Source organism: Tachyglossus aculeatus, chromosome 21 (assembly GCF_015852505.1).
Source record: "Tachyglossus aculeatus isolate mTacAcu1 chromosome 21, mTacAcu1.pri, whole genome shotgun sequence".
Lineage (NCBI taxonomy): Eukaryota > Metazoa > Chordata > Mammalia > Monotremata > Tachyglossidae > Tachyglossus > Tachyglossus aculeatus.
Window position 1 is genome coordinate 47,540,279 of NC_052086.1, and position 21,564 is coordinate 47,561,842.

Below are 21,564 nucleotides of genomic sequence, written 5' to 3' on the forward strand. Positions count from 1 at the left end.
TCAGTAAAGACGATTGATTAATTGGTAGACATGGGATAATAATAATAATGATGATGATGGCATTTGTTAAGCGCTTACTATGTGCAAAGCACTGTTCTAAGCACTGGGATAATAATAATTCTGGTATTTGTTAAGCGCTTACTGTGTGCCAGGCTGGCGCTGGGGTGCATATAAGCATATCAGGTTCGACAGAGTCCCTGTCCAACATGGGGCTCACAGTCTAAATCCCCATTTTATAGATGAGGAAAATGAGGCATGGAGAAGTGAAGTGGCTTGCCCAAGGCCTAAACTGGCAGCAGAACACATGGTTTCCAGACTGTGAGCCCGTTGTTGGGTAGGGACTGTCTCTATACGTTGCCAACTTGCACTTCCAAAGTGCTTAGTACAGTGCTCTGCACACAGTCAGTGCTCAATAAATACAATTGAATGAATAATAATAATGATTATGGTGTTTATTATGTGCTTACTACGTGCCAGGCGCCGTATAAAGCATTGGGGTGGATACAAGCAAATTGGGTTTGATACAGTCCCTGTCCCACGTGGGGCTCATGGCCTCAATCCCCATTTTACAGATGAGGTAACTGAGGGACAGAGCAGTGAAGTGACTTGCCCGAGGACACACAGCAGATAAGTGGTGGAGCCGGGATTAGAACCCATGACCTTCTGAATCCCACGCCCGTGCTCTATCAGCTATGCCACGCCATTTCTTAGTCCCAGAAATAAGTCTCATCAAATCCCTGGGGACAGGAATGTCCTTCTAAGGCCCTCTGAGCTCCCTGCCCATCCCATGCCCCCACACTAGACTCCCAGATTTGGGAGAGGGCCCCAAGCCTTGCGGGTGGGGAAGTGGGAACCCAAGTGGCGGGAGCCATTCAATCCAGGAAAGAGAAAAGCCAACACAGACAAGACAAGTCTTCAAGGCCGGTTAACGGGTTTTCCATGGCACAAAATTGCATTTATTCACATCATCAGGTGACCATACCACAGGCTTTGAAAATAAAACAGTTCGGAATTTCATAAGTGGAAGAGAGAGCCTCGTAAGTTTCCAAAACGTGTGTAAAATGAGCGGCGCCAATCCCAATAAGATGGCCCGATCCAAATGATGCTTTCACAGGAGCCGATCCCAGCGGGTGCCATCCGTTCACCCATCGGTCCCTGCCTCCCCGAGTACCGCATGGGCCCCATCTCGCAATACAACGGAATTGCAAGGTATGGGCTGTTTCCCAAACACGGGTAGTTACATTTACTCGGCACACCTGGACAGCTTCTGGATGTCGACAACTTTCCTCCAATGCTTTATAACCGTCCCACCCGGCCGCTGTGAAGAAAAGCGATACAGCGATACAGCCCTCTTCAAAGTTTACAGTATGAATTGTGACGAATAACCAAATATACATTCATTTCCTGGCCGAAGGCAGTTCGAAGAAGTCCCCACACCTCTTGGTAAATAGAGGTGGAAAAAGACCCTGTTGGTATTTGGTCAATATCGGGTCACAGCAGGAGAGAAAAGGCCAAAGCCGAGACACGCCGGGCTCCTCCGGCCGCCACCGAACGGCTGTTGAAAGTGGAGGTATCTGGGATGATCTACATTATTAAGGAATCCCTCTCTCCGATCTCACAATCAGTCCTGGTCTCAGGAATCATTAGCTTTGTGGCCCTTGGTGACAGAAAGAAAGCCCCGCTAATAAGAAGCCTGCACGCTGCGTGAGGTACATTAGAGTGAGTCACTCTGTGTCTACAGCACTCTTCCTGAAGGAGGAAGCTTCAGGAAGCTTCAGGAAGCAGTCTTTTAGACTGTGAGCCCACTGTTGGGTAGGGACTGTCTCTATATATTGCCAATTTGTACTTCCCAAGCGCTTAGTACAGTGCTCTGCACACAGTAAGCGCTCAATAAATACGATTGATGATGATGAGGAGGAGGAAGCCCACAGCCACTCAGAGGCAAGGAAGGACACTGAGTGCCTCGTTTGAGGATGCTGAGGCCAGAGACCTGAGGGTTCCTGGGGCCCGTTCGGAGTTCCCAAAAGAGCTAGGGTTCCTGGTTCTTTCCCGATAGCATGAGTGGTGGCACTTTGTAAGGGCAGCGGTCAAGTGACAAAAGAATGAAAATCCTGTGCGGCTGATCCAGGAAATGCTTCCTGCATTAATACAAATTCTGCTCCCGAGCACTTAATACAGTGCTCTGCACACGAAAAGTGCTCAAGAAATACCACTGTTGATGATGATGATCCCCGGGGTTACTTCCTGTCTCACTTGGCTGCTGGGATTCTCCAACCTGCTCAGAGTGGCGCGATTTTACCTATAGATACATCAGCAGCTGTTTCCTCGGAAAACCTTGTAGCTTGCTTTGGTAATAGGAACCAGGCTAACACTTCTCCGCCTAGATCACTGTTCAGCTATTGGAGGCACTTTGGAAACCCAAGTCACCTGTCCATTCTCTGGCAATACAAGTTTGCAAAACTGTGAATTCCTCCTGCCCCCAGGTCATCTAAATAACTTGCATGTAGTTGTTGCCCTTGTGGGCCCAGGCTTTACCGAGGGCCTCCGTTTTTTGAAACGGCTGCCTGGTCTTTCTTGGGGTGTCTCTTGAGTCTCACGGGAAGACACGCGATTCTTCCCGCTTCGTCTCCGGAATGGAGCCGGAGATGTTTTGACAGTTTTTAAGTGCCGGATATTTGGGAGGAAGAGAGGAGGAATTCCTCCGGGAGCTGCCTTCTTTGAAAGGCTCTTTTCTGGGAAATGCCAAGGAGTCCTGGAGACCCAAGCTCTCTGGACTCATCGCTGTTTCTGAGGGATAGGGGTCCGCGGCTTTAGCAGGAGAGACAGTCGGTGTGTCCGGCAAGGGGACGGTACAGCTGCATTTCACACTCTGACCGCCGTCTCCCGGCTTGTGACTTCTGTCTTCACTCTGGAATTTCTTCAAATGGCCACACAAGTGACAGGTCAGAGCGGAATATATGATGCCATTACTGGAGTCTTCCCTCGTCCAGGCCGGAGTCCCCTCCAGGGTATCCTGTAGGAACTCAGGGCTAGTCCAACTGGGGCTCAGGGAATTCTTCAGGTTCTCTTCTTCCACTGTCTTGTCGGAACTGTACAGTTCGAGGAAGCTGGTAGGCGGGTGGCCGCAGGAGCTACCCTGGTCGAAATCAAGCCCGAAGGAGAACAGGGGAGGAGTAGACGAGCCCTGGGCTTCCAGGCCGCTGGGAGCGAGATGCTGTGAAGGGACACATCCATCTTCCCCCCTCCAGGATTCCCCTGCAGAAATGCCGGCTGCTTCCTGGACATTTCTATTTAAAAGGGTCGTGAAGGATTTATATTCTGAATCCTCAGGGACACCAAGGCTGAGCACATTATCACTGGACACATTGCCTTGCCTGACGGCATTTTCAAAACACCGGTAACCAGACGACGCGGAGACGGCGGGGCCGGCCGGCGCGGCCTGTTGTCTAAGGATGCTCTGCCTTAGGATTTGTTCCCAGGATTCTTCCTCGGTCTGGGATGATGAAGCCTCATCGTCATCAGAGGAGGGGCAGGTGTCAGAGCCCTCTGAGCAGGAGTGTGGGAAAGCAGGTCCATGGCAGTCCGCCTCAGGGTTCATATCAGAATCTTCCCAAGAGGGAAACGTCGGCTCCCCCAAACAGCCATCTGGGAATGTTGGAAAGCCAGCCTCTTCCGGATAAGAAGCCTTAGACTGGGCCAGGAGGGCACTGAAACTTCGGTAGGCAGGATTATCCATGATGATTTTGTTTACCTCTAGGATGTCTAAATCTTGGGAACCTGCACTCGAATCCAGCCCACCGCTCTGAGCTGGAGAACTCTTTATATTGGGAGAAGCGTTGTCCAAATTAGAACTGTGATAGCCGGATTCGAAGGACTCTTCAGACCGCAAGGACTTTTTTCTAGCCACTTTAAAGTCCGAATCGCTCTGGGAGGCGCTTGAGAAAACAGACTGTGATGCATTGGGCAGGTTCTTGTATTTATTCGTCAGGCTGTCAGAGGCCAGCCCACAAGACGTGTTGGTTTCACTTCCTACGAGATCAAGGAACAGACTTTGAACGAGCATAGCGGTAATGGCTTCTTTGTTCTGCATGAAACTGCTCGTGCTGCTCTCTGAGGGCAGACAGAAGGAAATATCATCCGTATCCTCTTTCTCACTCTCAACTTCGGCTTCACGCATTTCGACGGATTGGACCACACTGATAGACTCGGGCATCAAAATGGCCCGGTAGCTTTCCGGCAACCAGTCTTCTGATTTGTTTGGGCCAGGACAGTAACGATTCTTCTCCACGGTGACGGTATTTTCATTCACCTTTGAGTCGAGCCTGAGCAAACAGGGAAATATTTTTGCCAGGCGTGTCTTCCAACTTCTGCTTTGGGGGCAACTGAAAGAGAAAGACAGTTAAGGCGTAGGTCATTTGTATACTCGTTCTAGACGTGCACTCGACGCTTAAAGGTTCTAGGGACAGTAATGAAGACAAACAACAGTCTAACACTGGAAACTCATTCTCCTACAGGGAACCACCAAGCTGCAGCTCTTTCCCTTCTTCAAAGCCCTGCTGAAGCCCCCCATCCCTCCAGAAAATTTTTCTCTGGTTAATTTTAAGTACATATCTGTAATTTATTTATTTAATGTCTGTCTCCCCCTCTAGACAGCTCGCTGTGGGCAGGGAATGTGTCTGTTTATTGTTATATTGACTCTCCCAAGTGCTTAGTACAGTGCTTTGCACACAGTAAGCGCTCAATAAATACTATCGAATGTATGGATTTCCACTCCTCAGGTGTCACTCCAAAGCCCACCCTAAACGCTTATGTATAAATTGATTTACCCACCCAACTTATTTATTTTTTCCATATTCACATTACTACCGATTGCGCCCTTTGTTCTTCCTCACGCTCCTCTCATTTGTAAATAATGAATACCTGCTGTCGTCCTCCATTTCACTAGAAAGTTTGTGAGGCCATCCCCCCCATCTTACCTCCTTCCCTTCCCCACAGCACCTGTAAATACGTATATATGTTTGTACATATTTATTACTCTATTTATTTATTTATTTATTTATCTTACTTATACATATTTATTCTATTTATTTTATTTTGTTAGTATGTTTGGTTTTGTTCTCTGTCTCCCACTTCTAGACTGTGAGCCCGCTGTTGGGTAGGGACTGTCTCTATGTGTTGCCGACTTGTACTTCCCAAGCGCTTAGTACAGTGCTCTGCACACAGTAAGCGCTCAATAAATACGATTGATTGATTGAATGATTGATTGAGGCCAGGAACCTTCTATTGTGATCTCCCAAGTGTGCTTGAACCTAGTCGTGGCTCAAAACATACAATTGATTGATTGATTGATTGATTACCTGAACTTCAATGAACACAACCTTGCAAGGATGTTTCAAAGAACAATCCTTCTTGGTCCACAGAATTTGCTGGAGCCCCACTCAAAGTCACCTAGACCACCTTCTTGGCCACGCTAACTGTGCGCTGTGTATGCATCCTTCTACTGTGAACTTTTTTTTTAATGGTAATTGCAAAGCTTGTAGTATGAGCCAGGAACTGTAGTAAGCGCTGGAGTAATAATAATAATAATTATGGTGTTCGTTAAGTCCTTACATTGTGCCAGACACTGTACTAAGTGCTGGGGTGGATACTAAGTCGGGTTCAACACAGTCCCTGTCCCACGTGGGGCTCACAGTCTCAATCCCCATTTTACAGATGAGGTAACTGAGGCCCAGAGAAGTGACGTGACTTGCCCAAGGTCTCACAGCAGACAAGTGGCAGAGCCGGGATTAGAACCCAAGACCGTCTGAGTCCCAGGCCCATGCTCTATAATCAGATTGGACACAGTCTAGGTCCCGTAGGGAGCTCACGGTATTAATCCTCATTTTCCAGGTAACTGAGGCACAGAGAAGTTAAGCGATTTGTCCAAAGTCACACAGCAGGCAAGTGGCAAAGCCGGGATTAGAACCTACGTCCTTTTGACTCCCGGGCCCGTGCTCTATCCATTAGGCTGCACTGCTCCAAAGGTCTTCCCCCCAGCAAAAAGCTAATAGAAAGCGGAGGCAAAGTCTATTAAATAGACTTTAGCTTTGCTGCCTGATTTGATTACTGCTATTGCCTGATTTCCATTAGGCCTAGCCTGACTTCTTTGGTCAGCCCCATAGTAAGGGTGTGCCTCATCTGATAAGCCTCATATGTAAAGTGGGGAAAACAGAGTCAGAGGTCAAGAGTTCGAATCCTGTCTCTGCCACTTGTCTGCTGTGTGACCTTGGGCAAGCCACTTAACTTCTCTGTGCCTCAGTTACCGCATCTGTAAAATGGGGATTAAGACTGGGAGCCCCACGTGGGACAACCTGATCCCCTTGTATCCCCCCGAGCGCTTGGAACAGTGCTTCACACATAGTAAGCACTTAACAAATACCACTATTATTATTATTATTAAAATGGGGATTCAATATCTGCTCTCTCTCTCTTACTTTGAATTTAGGCCCCATACGGTACAGGGACTATGTCCAACTTGTAGCTAACCTAGTGCTTAGTTTGGTGCTTAGCACATAGTAAGGGCTTGTCAAATACCACTATTATTATAGAGAGGCAGCATGGCTCAGTGGAAAGAGCCCGGGCTTTGGAGTCAGAGGTCATGGGTTCTAATCCCGACTCCGCCAATTGTCAGCTGGGTGACTTTGGGCAAGTCACTTCACTTCTCTGGGCCTCAGTTCCCTCATCTGTAAAATGGGGATTAAGACTGTGAGCCCCCTGTGGGACAACCTGATTGCCCTGTAACCTCCCCAGAGCTTAGAACGGTACTTTGCACATAGTAAGCGCTTAATAAATGCCATCATCATTATTATTATTATTATTAAAACGGGGATTCAATATTTGCTCTCTCTCTCTTAATTTAAATGTAGGTCCCATATGGTACAGGGACTATGTCCAACTTGTATCTAACCTAAAGCTTAGTTTGGTGCTTGGCACATAGTAAGGGCTTGTCAAATACCACAATTATTGATATATATTACTATCCTTTACGGCCCAGGCCTGTGGAAGGAGTGTGCTCTTCCTTGATAGAGCTATTCTACTTACGCTTGTTTTTCCATGTGACTTTGTTTCATGTCCTGGTAGGAGATATTCATGTCTTTCAAGTGAGACGGCTTTCCCCAGGCTGAAAGCTAAAACAAAAATAAGAGTCCATTAAATGAAGGGGCTCTCGGTCCTTTCTTTCAACAGGAAGAATTTCTTGCTTTAGATTACAAACACACCTAGAATCCACCTACCTGCTTGTTCCGAACAATGATGGCTGTCAAGTGGCTGTGGGCTGGGTTGGGAATCTGATCCCACCATTCTCTCTTCACCCTGAGAAACAAAAATCCTCATTAAAGCTTTTGACATTTGACATCTGACATTTTACTTTTGAAATCCCCAGAAAGCAGGAACTGGATGACTTAAAACTGATGCTCCACGGTGGTTTGGGGGAAGTTTTCACCACTAAAGATTTGTGAGCAGAGTCAAGAGGTAGGGCTAAGTCGCTCTGAAAAGTGAACTCCGGGCATTGGGTAAGCTCACATTTCCTCTTGAATAGCTGCGGCTGTGAACTTTCATCTTGGTGAAATCAGAGTAATCATTTCTGGAAACTGCTGGCAGATTGGAGGCCTTGAATGACTCACTCATTCGTTCATTCATTCACTCGTATTTTTTGAGAGCTTACTGTGTGCGGATCACTGTACTAAGCGCTTGGGAAGTACAAATCGGCAACATATAGAGATGGTCCCTACCCCACAACGGGCTCACAGTCTAGAAGGGGGAGACAGACCACAAAACAAAACAAATAGACAGGTGTCAGTGCCATCAGAATAAATAGAATTATAGTTATATGCCCATCATTAATAAAATAAAGAGTAATAAATATGTAAAAATATACACAAGTATATTTGTGGAAAGAGCCCGGGCTTTGGAGTCAGAGGTCATGGGTTCAAATCCCGGCTCCTCCAATTGTCAGCTGGGTGACTTTGGGCAAGTCACTTCACTTCTCTGGGCCTCAGCTACCTCATCTGGGGATTAAGATTGTGAGCCCCAAGTACTGTGGGGAGGGGAAGGGGGTAGGTAAGAGGGAGGGAGGGCCAAATATGGGTTAAGAGCATGGGTGAAGTGAATTTGTAGATGTTGGTCTGCCCTGCCATGATGTATGGGCTCCTTCTCCCTCCACTCCCCAGGTCTGACTTCCTTTGGTGGCAAGCAGTCCCAGGTTACTTGTTGGGTGGGAGGAAGGTGGGCTAAATGAACACTGCTCCTGATCAAAAATCAGGGCAATGCGGCATAATGGAGGGGCCCAGTTCCTTTTTTGAACCCTAGGGTTACATCTATGGAAGTAGGAGCAGCAGCGTGGCTCTGTGGAAAGAGCCCGGGCTTTGGAGTCAGAGGTCATGGGTTCAAATCCCAGCTCTGCCAATTGTCAGCTGGGTGACTTTGGGCAAGTCACTTCTCTGGGCCTCAGCTACCTCATCTGTCAAATGGGGATTAAGATTGTGAGCCCCACGTGGGACAACCTGATCACCTTGCATTCCACCAGCGCTTAGAACGGTGCTTGGCACATAGTCAGCACTTAACAAATACCACTATTATTATTATTGGGATTTGAAAACAGGTCAAGCATACCCTGCTCCCCTTCAGCCCCAGGCCCTTGAAAGGAAATTGGAGGGGCAGGAGAGGGAGGGGGATGGCTGGGTTCTGCTTTTGTATTTCTGGGATGGGGAGCAGGGGGGAAAAAAGGGGTCCCAGGCCCCTTCTCCCGCCTCCAATCCTCTTGCCTCTGACCAATATGGGTGGAAACGGCTCGGATGGTGGCCTCCGGGTCATCCTCCCCACTCCACAATGCTGCTGAGTAGAGAGGGGCACTTCTGGCCTGTTTTTGATCCCTGGGGTGAGAAGTCCAAAAAGAGAACCCAGTTCTCCTCTCCAGTCCCGCAGACGCAATTTTAAAAAAGTGACCCTCAGCTCCTCAGAAACGGGGACTATTGCAGAGAAGTGGAGATTCCTGTCTTTTTGGAAGGATCAGAGAGGAGTAAAAGGACCTCAGTATAGTACTCTGCACAGAGTAAGCACTCAAAAAATACTACTGATGGATTGATTGGCGCTCCTGGATGCCAAACAGGAAAAGAGCCTCATTAATGAATTGATTATGGTACTTCTTAATTATGGTGCTCATTAAAGTGCTGGGGTAGATGCAAGATCATCAGGTAAGACATAACCCTGTCACACATGGGGCTCTCAGTCTAAGTTGGTAATTTTGGCCTGCGCATAATCAGTTGAATGTGGCTCTGCAGTGGCACTAGTGAAACCACTTCAGAACTGAATGTGTCTTCTTCGGGAGGCTGAGATCATACAGCCATAGGGAAGGTGGTCCACTACCATCACTTTGTAGAAATCTTTATTAAAGCTCCCTCAACTTCTCATAGCTTAGGTTGCTTTGCACAGTGGAGATGTGGAGCAGGGTGGCTCAGTGAAAAAAGCCTGGGCTTGGGGGTCAGAGGTCGTGGGTTCCAATCCTGGCTCTGTCACTTGTCAGCTGTGTGACTTTGGGCAAGCCATTCATTCATTCACTCATTCATTCAATCGTATTTATTGAGCGCTTACCGTGTGCAGACGACTGTACTAAGCATTTGGGAAGTACAAGTCCCCCCGCCTTACCTCCTTCCCTTCCCCACAGCACCTGTATATATGTATATATGTTTGTACATATTTCTCTATTTATTTATTTTACTCGTACATATTCTATTTATTTTATCTTGTTAATATGTTTTGTTTTGTTGTCTGTCTCCCCCTTCTAGACTGTGAGCCCACTGTTGGGTAGGGACTATCTCTATATGTTGCCAACCTGTACTTCCCAAGTGCTTAGTACAGTGCTCTGCACACAGTAAGCACTCAATAAATACGATTGAATGAATGAATGAATATAGAGACGGTCCCTACCCAGCAACGGGCTCACAGTCTAGAAGCCACTTTACTTCTCGGTGCCTCAGTTACCTCATCTGTAAAATGGGGATTAAGACTGTGAGCCCCCCGTGGGAGGAACCTGATTACCTTGTATCTCCCCCAGCACATACAACAGTGCTTGGCACATAATAAGCGCTTAACAAATACAATCATCATTATTATTACAATTATCCTGAGGAATCCCAGCCGTTAGAATGGAGGGATGCATCCAGAAGCAGCATCCCGTAATCATGGCTTTGTTCTTGGAGAAAGGAGAAGGTTAAGGGTAAGACAGGGTGACTAGAAGAGAGAGGTGAGACCTGTCTATGAGGTAGTAAAGGCAGCCCTTGGCTGCAGGCAGGGAACGCGTCTGCTAACTCAGTTGCATTGTATGCATTGCACAGAAATGCTCGGTACCATGCTTTACACAAAGAAAGCGCTCAATAATGCGATTGAATGAATTGTACCCTCCCCAAACTCTTAGTACAGTGCTCTGCACATAATAACCACTCAATAAATACCCTTGACAGATTGAAGCCCCCATGCTTTAGGGTTCTTATGTCCATCTAAGTCTAATGATGGGGGGAAGTGTGAAGCAAAATGGCCTAGAGGAAAGAGCCCGGGCCCAAGAGTCAGAGGACCTGGGTCCTAAACCCAGCTCTGCTAATTGCTTGCTTTGTGATCATGGGCTAGCCACTTAACTTCTCTGTGCCTCAGTTTCTTTATCTGCAAATGGATGTTAAATCCCTGTTCTCCCTCCTCAGACTGTGAACCCCATGTGAGACAGGGACTGTCACAAAGTAAGTGCTCAATAAATACGATTGAATGAATGAATGAAAGAATGAATGACTGTGTCCAACCTGAGAAACTTTGTATCTACCCAATGCTTAAACCATAGTGAGCACTTACACATAATCATCATCATCATCACTAAACTCATTTCATAGAAAGAGAAGCTGAACTTCAGAGAGGTTAAATGACGTGCCTAGTGAGCATCCTGAGGGGCTGGGATTGGAGAAATGTTCCAATAAGCTAATCATCACAGCACTTTGGCAACTTTTCTAATTTTTCTAATTTATTCATTCATTCATTCAATCGTATTTATTGAGCACTTACTGTGTGCAGAGCACTGTACCAAGCGCTTGGGAAGTACAAGTTGGCAACATATAGAGATGGTCCCTACCCAACAGCGGGCTCACAGTCTAGAAGATCTTAATATGGTCACAACCTCTCTGAAACTGGGATCTCTGGGTTTTTAACGAATATAGGATCAACTTGGCAGAGGCGCCGAGATTAATTCACAGTTGCAAGTGATTGAGTGAATGCAATATAATCTAACTCAAGTCAAAGAGATCAGAGCGTCATCCTAATATTGTTCCGGCAAATACTGGCTATAAAGTTTGCAATACAAGCAGATTTAATTTTAGCAATAGCGCATGACACCGAACACTGAACTTACTTGATAACGCTGAAATAGCACATCAAAATAACTGGCAGGATTAAGACACTGAAAATAAGAACTCCCAGCTGCAAACGATCTTCCAACTTGACTTCATATTCTGTGTAATGAACAATAAAAAAAATCATTTTCACCTTCCTGGAGACTTCCACCTAGGAATCTCTACGTGAAAATGGTATTTATTAAGCATTTACTATGTGTCAAGCACTTTTCTAAGCGTTGGAGTAGATACAAGTTAATCAGGTTGGACACAGTCCCTGTCCCACATGGGGTTCACAGTCTAAGTAGCAGGGAGAACGGGTGTTTCATTTCCACTTTACAATTGAGGAAACTGAGGCAGAGAGAATTTATGTGACTTAACCAAGGTCACACAGCAGACAAGTGGCCAAGTGAGTAGTGAGCAGTATCTCTTTTTCTGTTCCTCTCTCCCCTGGCCTATTTTTCTCTCTCTTTCTAATCTAATCCTATCTATATATAATAATAAATATAATAATAATAGATATGTGGCTATAGCAGTGTGTCTCAGTGGAAAGAGCCCGGGCTTTGGACTCAGAGGTTGTGGGTTCAAACCCCAGCTCTGCTACTTGTCAGCTGTGTGACTTTGGGCAAGTCACTTCATTTCTCTGCGCCTCAGTTCCCTCATCTGTAAAATGGGGATTAAAACTGTGAGCCCCCCATGGGACAACCTGATCACCTTGTAACCTCCCCAGCGCTTAGAACGGTGCTTTGCACATAGTAAGCGCTTAATAAATGCCATTATTATTATAGATATACACACATTCATTCATTCAATCAGTCATATTTATTGAGTGCTGTGTGCAGAGCACTGTACTAAGCACTTGAAATCCATCAATCATATTTATTGAGCGCTTACTGTGTGCAGAGCACTGAACTAAGCGCTTGGGAAGTACAAGGTGGCAACATATAGAGACAGTCCCTACCCAACAGTGGGCTCACAGTCTAGAAAGTACAATTCAGCTACAAATATAGAGACAATCCCTACTCAACAATGGGCTCACAGTCTAGAAGGGGGGAGACAGACATCAAAACAAGTAAAAGGCATCAGTAGCAGCAATAGAAATAAATAGAATTAGAGATATATACACATCATTAATAAAATAAATAGAATAATAAATATGTACACATATACGCAAGTGCTGTGGGGCAGGGAGAGGGGTAGAGCAGAGGGAGGGAGTCGGGGCGATGGGGAAGGGAGGAGGAGCAGAGGAAAAGTGTACTATTAGTACAGTGCGTGGCAAACAGTAAACACTTAATAATTTTACTGCTCTCTCAGTGAATACATTTTATTTGAACACTCTTTGCATGCAGAGTTAATAGACACTTATCCTGCCCACAAGAAGCTTAGAGCCCAGAGGGGAGACTGGGAGTCAGAAGGAACTCCTGGCTCCACCACTTGTGTGCTGTGTGACCTTGGACAATTCCCTTCGCTTCACCGTGCTCGGTTACCACATCTGTAAAATGGGGATTGAGACTGTGAGGCCCATGTGGGACAGGGACTATTTCCAACCTGATTAACTTGTATCGACCCCAGAGCTTAGTACAGCGCCTGGCAGAGTAAGCATGAGAACTCACCTCCTCCAGGAGGCCTTCCCAGACTGAGCCTCCTCCTTCCTCTCCCCCTCCCCATCCCCCCCGCCTTACCTCCTTCCCCTCCCTACAGCACCTATATATATGTTTGTACATATATATTACTCTATTTTACTTGTACATATTTACGATTCTATTTATTTTATTTTGTTAATATGTTTTGTTGTCTGTCTCCCCCTTCTAGACTGTGAGCCCGCTGTTGGGTAGGGACCGTCTCTAGATGTTGCCAACTTGGACTTCCCAAGCGCTTAGTACAGTGCTCTGCACACAGTAAGCGCTCAATAAATACGATTGAATGAATAAATGAACAAATACCATTAAAAAAAAGTGTGTCAGAGCCATGAAGGGAGCAATCAATCAATCAATCGTATTTATTGAGCGCTTACTGTGTGCAGAGCACTGTACTAAGCGCTTGGGAAGTACAAGTTGGCAACATCTAGAGACGCTCCCTACCCAACAGTGGGCTCACAGTCTAGAAGGGGGAGACAGACAACAAAACAAAACATATCAACAAAATAAAATAAATAGAATAGATATGTACAAGTAAAATAAATAAATAAATAGAGTAATAAATATGTACAAACATATATACATATACATACATTGAATGAATGAATGAACAAATACCATTAAAAAAAAGTGTGTCAGAGCCATGAAGGGAGCAATCAATCAATCAATCGTATTTATTGAGCGCTTACTGTGTGCAGAGCACTGTACTAAGCACTTGGGAAGTCCAAGTTGGCAACGTATAGAGACGCTCCCTACCTAACAGTGGGCTCACAGTCTAGAAGGGGGAGACAGAGAACAAAACAAAACATATTAACAAAATAAAATAAATAGAATAGATATGTACAAGTAAAATGAATGGCAGAAGCAGAAACTGGGGCTGCTGCCAGTGTGCAAAATTAGGGACCTGGATTGGAAAGGGTGAGGAAGGAATGGAGACTGGGCAATGGATGGCTACTTTGGAAACAGGAGCAGGGATAGTGGAGAAATAGCCAGAGAGTGTGTGTGGTTAAATCTGTACATGAGCTTATATGTGCGTGATCATGTTTGCACATAAACATTGGTCTGCATACGTGTGGGTGAGCATCTCTAGTTTAGTCCATGTGCTGATATCTAAGAGTGCACAGAAAAGGAAGTAAGGAATTCCCGAGAGATTGTCAGCATGGCTCACTGAAAAGAGCCCGGGCTTTGGAGTCAGAGGTCATGGGTTCAAATCCCGGCTCCACCAATTGTCAGCTGTGTGACTTTGGGCAAGTCACTTAACTTCTCTGTGCCTCAGTTACCTCATCTGTCAAATGGGGATTAAGACTGTGGGCCCCATATGGGACAACCTGATCACCCTGTAACCTCCCCAGCTCTTAGAACAGTGCTTTGCATGTAGTAAGTGCTTAATAAATGCCATGATTATTATTATTATTATTATTATTATTATTATTACGAGGGAGAAGGATAAGTACATAACAAATGCCTTAAATAAAAAGCAGCCTGGTGTAGTGGCTAGAGCCTGGGCCTGGGAGTTGGAAGGTCATAGGTTCTAATCCCGGCTCCGCCACTTGTCTGCAGTGTGACCTTGGGCAAGTCACTTAACTTCTCTACGTCTCAGTTCCCTCATCTGTAAAATGGGGATTGAGACTGTGAGCCCCACATGGGACAAGGGACTGTGTCCAATCCGATTTGCTTGTATCCACCCCTGCGCTTAGTACAATGCCTGGAACATAGTAAGCGCTTAACAGATACCATTATTACTATTTAAAAATTCATACCATGGGTGGAATATTTTAAAAGGAGGTTTAACAAGATATTAGCTACACATGCTGTCCTTGGATATGGCAAGGTGAGGCCTTTATTCCCAATACTCACGATTGAGCCACTCAATTTCTTGGCTCCAGTCACTATCTTGCCCTTCAAAATCTGCTTTAAGTTTTGACCGCACTCTGGCTCGATAAGAATGCCAGTTCTTAAATTTGTTGGCAGTAATTTCCAAGTTGGTAGTCACGTACTCTACGGTCTGTTTTGTTTTCTGTAAAAGAGAAACAATAATCAGAACACAGTCTTAGCCATGATACACAGAAATAGTCATTGTCAGACACTTTCCCCTAGAACAGTTCAATTCTCCTGCCCTATCAATCAGTGATGTTCACTGGGTGCATCCTGATTGCCAGGTACTGTACTAAGCACTTGGGATAGTACAACGATGAAGACATACATTGTCCGTCCTCAAGAAGCATATAATCTGAGGCAGACCAAAAATTATCTTCAGAAAATAATTATATGTAGATAGTGAAAGCCGGAGAAGAGCAAGGATGAAACAGAAAGCAGTACAAAAAATAGCTGCACAAATAATTGAATAGCCAGATAAATATATAAGTAAAATTTACAGAGAGTGAGGCCAAAGTTAGGAAGTGAGCGGGCGAGAGGTGAAGACAGTGAGCTAAAGAGTAGCAGGTGAAAGAAGTGGCTCCGCCACTTGTTGGCTGTGTGACTTTGGGCAAGTCACTTCACTTCTCTGTGCCTCAATTACCTCATCTGTAAAATGGGGATTAAAACTGTGAGCCCCAGGTGGGATAACCTGATTACCCCAGTGCTTAGAACAAATCTTCTAAGTTCTAAGATGTTCAAAAGTTCAAGTTCAAAAGATGTTCAAATGTTCAAAGTTCTAAGCACTACCCCAGTGTTTAGAACAAATACCATTTAATTATTATTATAGAGTTCGTACTTGACCCCTGTCCTCAAAGAGCGTACAGTACAGTGGGGCCATATACTGAAATAAGAAAGTGCACCCTTTTTAAAGGAATTAATTGCTACCCGCCGATAGATCCTTACGACTTCAAAAATCACTCGACAAATTTTGCCTAGGAGAATTCACAAGCAGGAAATGTATAATAATAATGATGATGGCATTTATTAAGCGCTTACTATGTGCAAAGCACTGTTCTAAGCGCTGGGGAGGTTACAAGGTGATCAGGTTGTCCCACGGGGGGCTCACAGTCTTCATTCCCATTTTCCAGATGAGGTAACTGAGGCACAGAGAAGTTAAGTGACTTGCCCAAAGTCACACAGCTGACACTTGGCAGAGCCAGGATTTGAACCCATGACCTCTGACTCCAAAGCCCGGGCTCATTCCACCGAGCCACGCTGCTTCTATGAAGTCTTGGGTTGTGCCAAGTTCTTGGGAAACGTCCTCCCTTTCCCAGTTACCAGGAGGAACAAGAATGCTTGGAGGGTCCTTGAATCATCTTGGGAAGAAAGCACATCAATGAGAAACTGTGACACTTGGTTCCCCTGTGGAATATATAAATATCCTGTAGACTATAATTTCCTTGTGGGCAGGGTTCGTATCTTCCAACTGTACTGTACTTCCCCAAGTGCTTAGTACGGTGCTTTGCATACAGAAAGCACTCAATACATACTATTGATTGATTGATTGACTTGATCTGGTTGTATTTGATCTCAGAAAAGTTCGAGGAGTTCTAACTAGAAAGACAGGAGACATTTGTAACAAAATAGCAGAAATTCCTGAGCTTGGGCTAGACTGAATTGCTCTTTCTCTTTCAATATATTCTGACATTTTTGAGAGTCCCTCAGCTATTAAAGAGGAATGAAGCCAGAGCGCCAGCCCCTGTTTTCCATGAGTTGATATGAACTCTAAAACACCCTCCAGATTCTGATCATCGCAACAGGTTCTGATAAAGCCTCTCTCAGGAGATGACAAACAACAGGCCACAGTCAATCAATCAATCAGGGGTATCTATTGAGCGCTTTCTGTGTGCAGAGCACTGTGTTGAGCACTTGGGAGAGTACAACTTAACAGAGTAGGTGGACATGTTCCCTGCCCACAGTGAGCTTACAGCCTAGAGGGACAGGCCACAAGCCGCAAAAAGAACTACTCACCTCACATGGACTCTCTTTATCCCAAAGCTCGACTTCATAGGATAATTTATTATAAATATAATTGTCCACGGTGTAAGTGTTGTCCCAGGTTAGGAGGAAGTAGCCATTTTTGGTCTTTTGGATTGTAAGGTTTCCTGGTACTTTTGGCTTAACTTTGGGAGAAAAAGCATTGCAAACTTATTATCAGGTTCAAGGATTGAGTAATGATCATCATCAATAGCATCCACATAAGCATCAACAGTATTTATTAGGGGCCCAAAGGATTAAAGTCTGGAGCATAGCCTAATGGACAGAGCACAGGCCTGAGAGTCAGAACTGGGTTCTAATTCTGGCTTTGCCTCTTGTCCTCTGTGTGACCTCGGACAAATCACTTCAATTCTCTGTGTCTCAGTTACCTCATCTGTAAAATGAGGATTAAGACTGGGAGCCCCATGTGGACAGGGACGGTGTCCAACCTGATTAGTTTGCATCTCCCCCAGCGCTTAGAACAGTGCCTGGCACATAGTAAGCACTTAACCAATACCATAACCAGAAAATATGACAATTATTAAAAAAGGACAAAATCTACATCCCAAGAAAGCCACACCATAGCAAACCCACAATGGACTTTTTGCTCTCTGGAGAAGCTTGGCTGTGACTACAGAGTGGAAAATGGCAAGATCTCCTATTGCCCAAATTAGCCCTGTATTATGTCTATCTGCTTTGGGAGAATTGTGGCAGCTTAGAGGGTCTGGACATTACTAGAGACTCTCCGAAGAACTGACAGATAATCCATCAGTAGTATTTTTTGAGCGCTTACTTTGGAAGAGCAGTGGACTAAGGAGTTGGGAGAGGAAATTCGAGCTAGTAGAGACAATCCCTGTCCTCGAGGGGCTTGCCATGGTAGGGAAGAGGATGGCACAAAGACGGATAAAAACCCAAACCAAATCCATCCTTAACTCACCATTATCGAAAGGAATGAAGGTGAGATTCCACAGTAGGTTGTTCCCAGCTTGGATCTTAAGATCAAATATATCCGAAGAATAAATCTTCTGCACTTCAACTGTGCACACACACTCAACGGGAGAGACGCCACCACTGCTTCTCTTGTTCTCAGGAACACACAGGCTATTTCTGAGGATTGATCGATCAATCAATCAATAGTGTTTACTGAGCACTTATTGTGTGAAGAGCACTGCGCTGAGCACTTGGGAGACTACAACTCAACGGAGTTGGTAGACACGTTCCCTACCAACCGTGAGCTTAAGTCTAGGGGGGATGACACACATTAATAGAAATAAATAAATTACAGATAAATACATAAATGCTGTGGGGCTGAGGGTGGACTGCCCAAAATTCAATATTTGTAGTCTCGGAATTTTCCCGTCACCAAGTCACTTTTGAAGAGCATATAAGCAGATCTTAGGCCAAGATATTTTCTGGGAGGAATACTCTCTGCAAGACTGTCAGACTTAATCACATTGGACTTTAGCAAGCACTTGACAGATACCTAGAACTAGGGGACATTTTCCACGAGAAAGGCACTGAAAACATAATGTTCGTTTTGGTTTTTTTTCTTCAAAGGCCATGAGGAAAGGCCCTTTCCATGTCTGGTGACTGCAGTCTCAAGGAACTAGAGGAATAGCCTGGCCTAATTGATAGAGCATGGGCCCGAAAGTCAGAAGGACCTAATCCCAGCTCTGCCTCTTGTCTGCGGTGTGATCTTGAGCAAGTCACTTAACCTCTCTGTGCCTCAGTTAACTCATTTGTAAAATGGGGATTAAGACTGTGAGCCCCACGTGGGACACGGACTGTGTCCAACTTGATTGGCTTGTGCCTTGATTAGCTTGTACCAAGATGGCACCCGGAGAGTTTCCAGTACTCTATGAGTCCCGGCTATGGGAAGGAGAGTCAAACAGAGGCGTACCCGTTCCATTCCTAGCTTGGGCGGTGGCTAGCGAATGGAGGGCAAGTCAAAATTACAAGTCAAAACTCACCTGGGCTGGGCAGCAGCGGCATAGGAGAGAGTTGAGAGCGGAGACTCAAGGTTACTGTGCGGAAGAAGGCAATGGTAAACCACTTCCGTATTTTGCCAAGAAAACTCCATGGATACACTACCAGAACAGTTGCAGATGGAGGCGAGGCGTACTGGCAGAGAGGTGTCCGTGGAGTCGCTAAGTGTCGGAAACGACTCGACAGCGTACGACGAGACAAATCTCAGTGCTCAGTACCGTGTCTGGCACATAGCAAACGCTTAACAGAGACCACAAAAAACAACAAGAACAAGGGACAAGAAACCCATCCTCCTTCACCTGTGCAACAGAGAAACCACGACTCACTAACTCTTAAAGTGGGGAAGTAGCCCAAAGCTCCATGGTTAAGTCCAGCTGGGAAATATTTCTGAAGGGTCAAATTACCTCTGGCTAATGAGTCAAGTGAGAAGTCTGCAGGTCCTCTGACTAGCCGGTTGTTAAATTCCATGCGGCCAAGGCATTGTACAGAACTTCCAGAGGAGTGAAAATCTAGAATATTGATTCTGGGTACTGGTGATATTGGGTTTGGGTGCTAGAGAAAGGCAGAAGTTCAGTCTGTTTGTCTGCTGACAGCTGGGTGACTTCCTTAATATACTCTTGGGTAGCCTCACCCTGAAGGACTCTCTGCCCTCACCAAACTGCCTCTTCAGAAGTTTTTTCTCTTAACCATTGCCCCAGAATGGCCTGCTGGAAAGAGAATGGGCCCGGGATTCAGAGGACCGGCGTTCTAATCCCACCTCTACCACTTGTCTACTGTCTGACCTTGGACAAGTCACTTAACTTTTCTGTGCCTCCATTTCCTCATCAGTAAAATGGGGATTAAATCCTACTCCCCCCAATTATGCTATATGGGACAGCGACTTTAACCTGATTATCCTGCATCCTCTCTAGCTCAGTATAGCGCCTGGCACACGTTAAGTGCTTTAACAAGTACCATTCAAAAGGTAATTTGAAAGCACAGTATATTTTGAAATCTTATTTCACTATTTAGGCTAGGTGATGGATGTGCATTGACAGACTTTTGTATTAACTATTCCAGCACACTAATTACATAAATGATTAGGATTCAAAAATAATCAGAAAATACTTTCCACCCAGTCCTGTGTCTTTCAGGCCTTTCATTTTTTTTTTCCACTGGGTGTCCTCCTTCTCCGATTGCTTGAGGACATTGTCACTGAATGTTTTCTGCCCACTTCTATTCTTTCACCCCAGAGACAGAGACGGGCAGAAAAATGGAGACTGAGGCAGAGAAGAGAGATGGAGACTGAGGTGATGGAAGGTGACACACAGAGGAAGATGCGAAGTCACAGTAAGTTAGAGAGACGGAGGCACAAAGAGATAGGCAAGGGAGTAGGAGGATTGGTGAGAGAATGTGGCTTGTTGAGTGGGAGGGGGTGAAAGAGAATACGTAGATGGATGAGAGAAGGTGAAAGGTCACTATAGGGTGTGATAGCCTCAAATTTATAGTTGTGGCATGTACTCTACAGTACATTAATAAACATCATTAATGTCCCTTTCGCTCGACGGTCCAGTCTCTACCTCGCTGAGTTGGGCTGGATTAGTCTTTGAAGACACCAGTTGGGAAGCAGTGTGGCTTAGCAGGCAGAGCACGTGACTGGGAATCAGAGGACCTGGGTTCTTAACCCAGCTCTGCCAATGACCTACTGTGCAACCTTGCTCAAGCCACCTAACTTCTCTGTGCTTCAATTTCCTCATCGGTAAAATGAGGATTTAATACCTGTTCTCTCTCCTGCTTAGGCCGTGAGTCCCACGTGGGTCAGGGGCTGTATCCAACGTGGTTAACTTGTATCTACCCCAATGCTCAGAACAGTGTTTTTTATGGCAGTCGTTAAGCGCCGGCTATGTGCCAAGCACTGCTCTAAGCACCAGGGTACACACAAGCCATGATTAGCTTGTTAGACACAGTCCAAGTCCCAGGTGGGGCTCACAGTCTTAATCCCAGTTACAGACAAGGTAACTGAGGCACAGAGAAGTGAAGTGACATGCCCACGGTGTCACAGCAGATAAGTGGCAGAGCCAGACGTAGAACCCAGGTCCTTCTGATTCCCAGGCCTATGATCTAGCCACTGGACCACACTGCCCAGAGTCAACACTAAACAAATGCATATTATTATTGCTACTGACTGAGCAACTCAGCCTTGAGTGCAGCACTGACAATAATAAATCTGTAGACTACATGACAAATTATCCAAGGTGGGACTCGGCATGCATAAGATTCTGGCCCGTTTACCTGCTTATTCCTAGACAAGGGTGCCACCCTTAAGCCCAGCTGGTCTACACACACATGCATCTTGGTAATGACATGCCAGTATACTTTGGTTCACATTTACCTTTCAGGACGGACATTCCTGTCATAATGCAGCTGGAGTTCAGTACTGCAGTTTGCTGGTCTGCTCACTTCCCACTCACAGGTCAGCTTTGTTTCGTAGTCACTAAAGCACTGGACGCTCAATTCCAGGTCTGTAGCCCTCACTTTGAAAGGAGCAGAGCAGTGTTATCAACTGAGAAACCTCAATAAGCCTGGCTAAAATGACCTCTTGGGACAGATATGGTCTGCCTTTCAATATTCTCAAACCAAGCTCATGCAGACACCACAAAAAT

General features: G+C 45.5%; 1 protein-coding gene across 3 annotated transcripts in view; it reads right to left on the reverse strand.

Moving 5' to 3' along the window:
• Positions 1-1,849: 1,849 nt before the first annotated feature.
• The window catches only part of IL4R (interleukin 4 receptor), a 36,638-nt gene continuing 16,923 nt past the window's right edge, over positions 1,850-21,564 (reverse strand). For 2 of the 3 annotated variants that reach the window (XM_038763544.1, XM_038763545.1), the window contains exons 3-11: positions 21,294-21,435; positions 18,907-18,960; positions 17,874-18,043; positions 16,931-17,082; positions 14,900-15,059; positions 11,426-11,525; positions 7,272-7,350; positions 7,081-7,166; positions 1,850-4,382 (exon numbers count right to left, since the gene is read on the reverse strand). In XM_038763544.1, coding sequence (XP_038619472.1) covers positions 2,594-4,382; positions 7,081-7,166; positions 7,272-7,350; positions 11,426-11,525; positions 14,900-15,059; positions 16,931-17,082; positions 17,874-18,043; positions 18,907-18,960; positions 21,294-21,435 — 2,732 coding nt within the window. In that variant the 3' untranslated portion in view covers positions 1,850-2,593. The remainder of the gene's footprint in view (positions 4,383-7,080; positions 7,167-7,271; positions 7,351-11,425; positions 11,526-14,899; positions 15,060-16,930; positions 17,083-17,873; positions 18,044-18,906; positions 18,961-21,293; positions 21,436-21,564) is intronic. The other variant, XM_038763547.1, reaches the window with a different exon arrangement.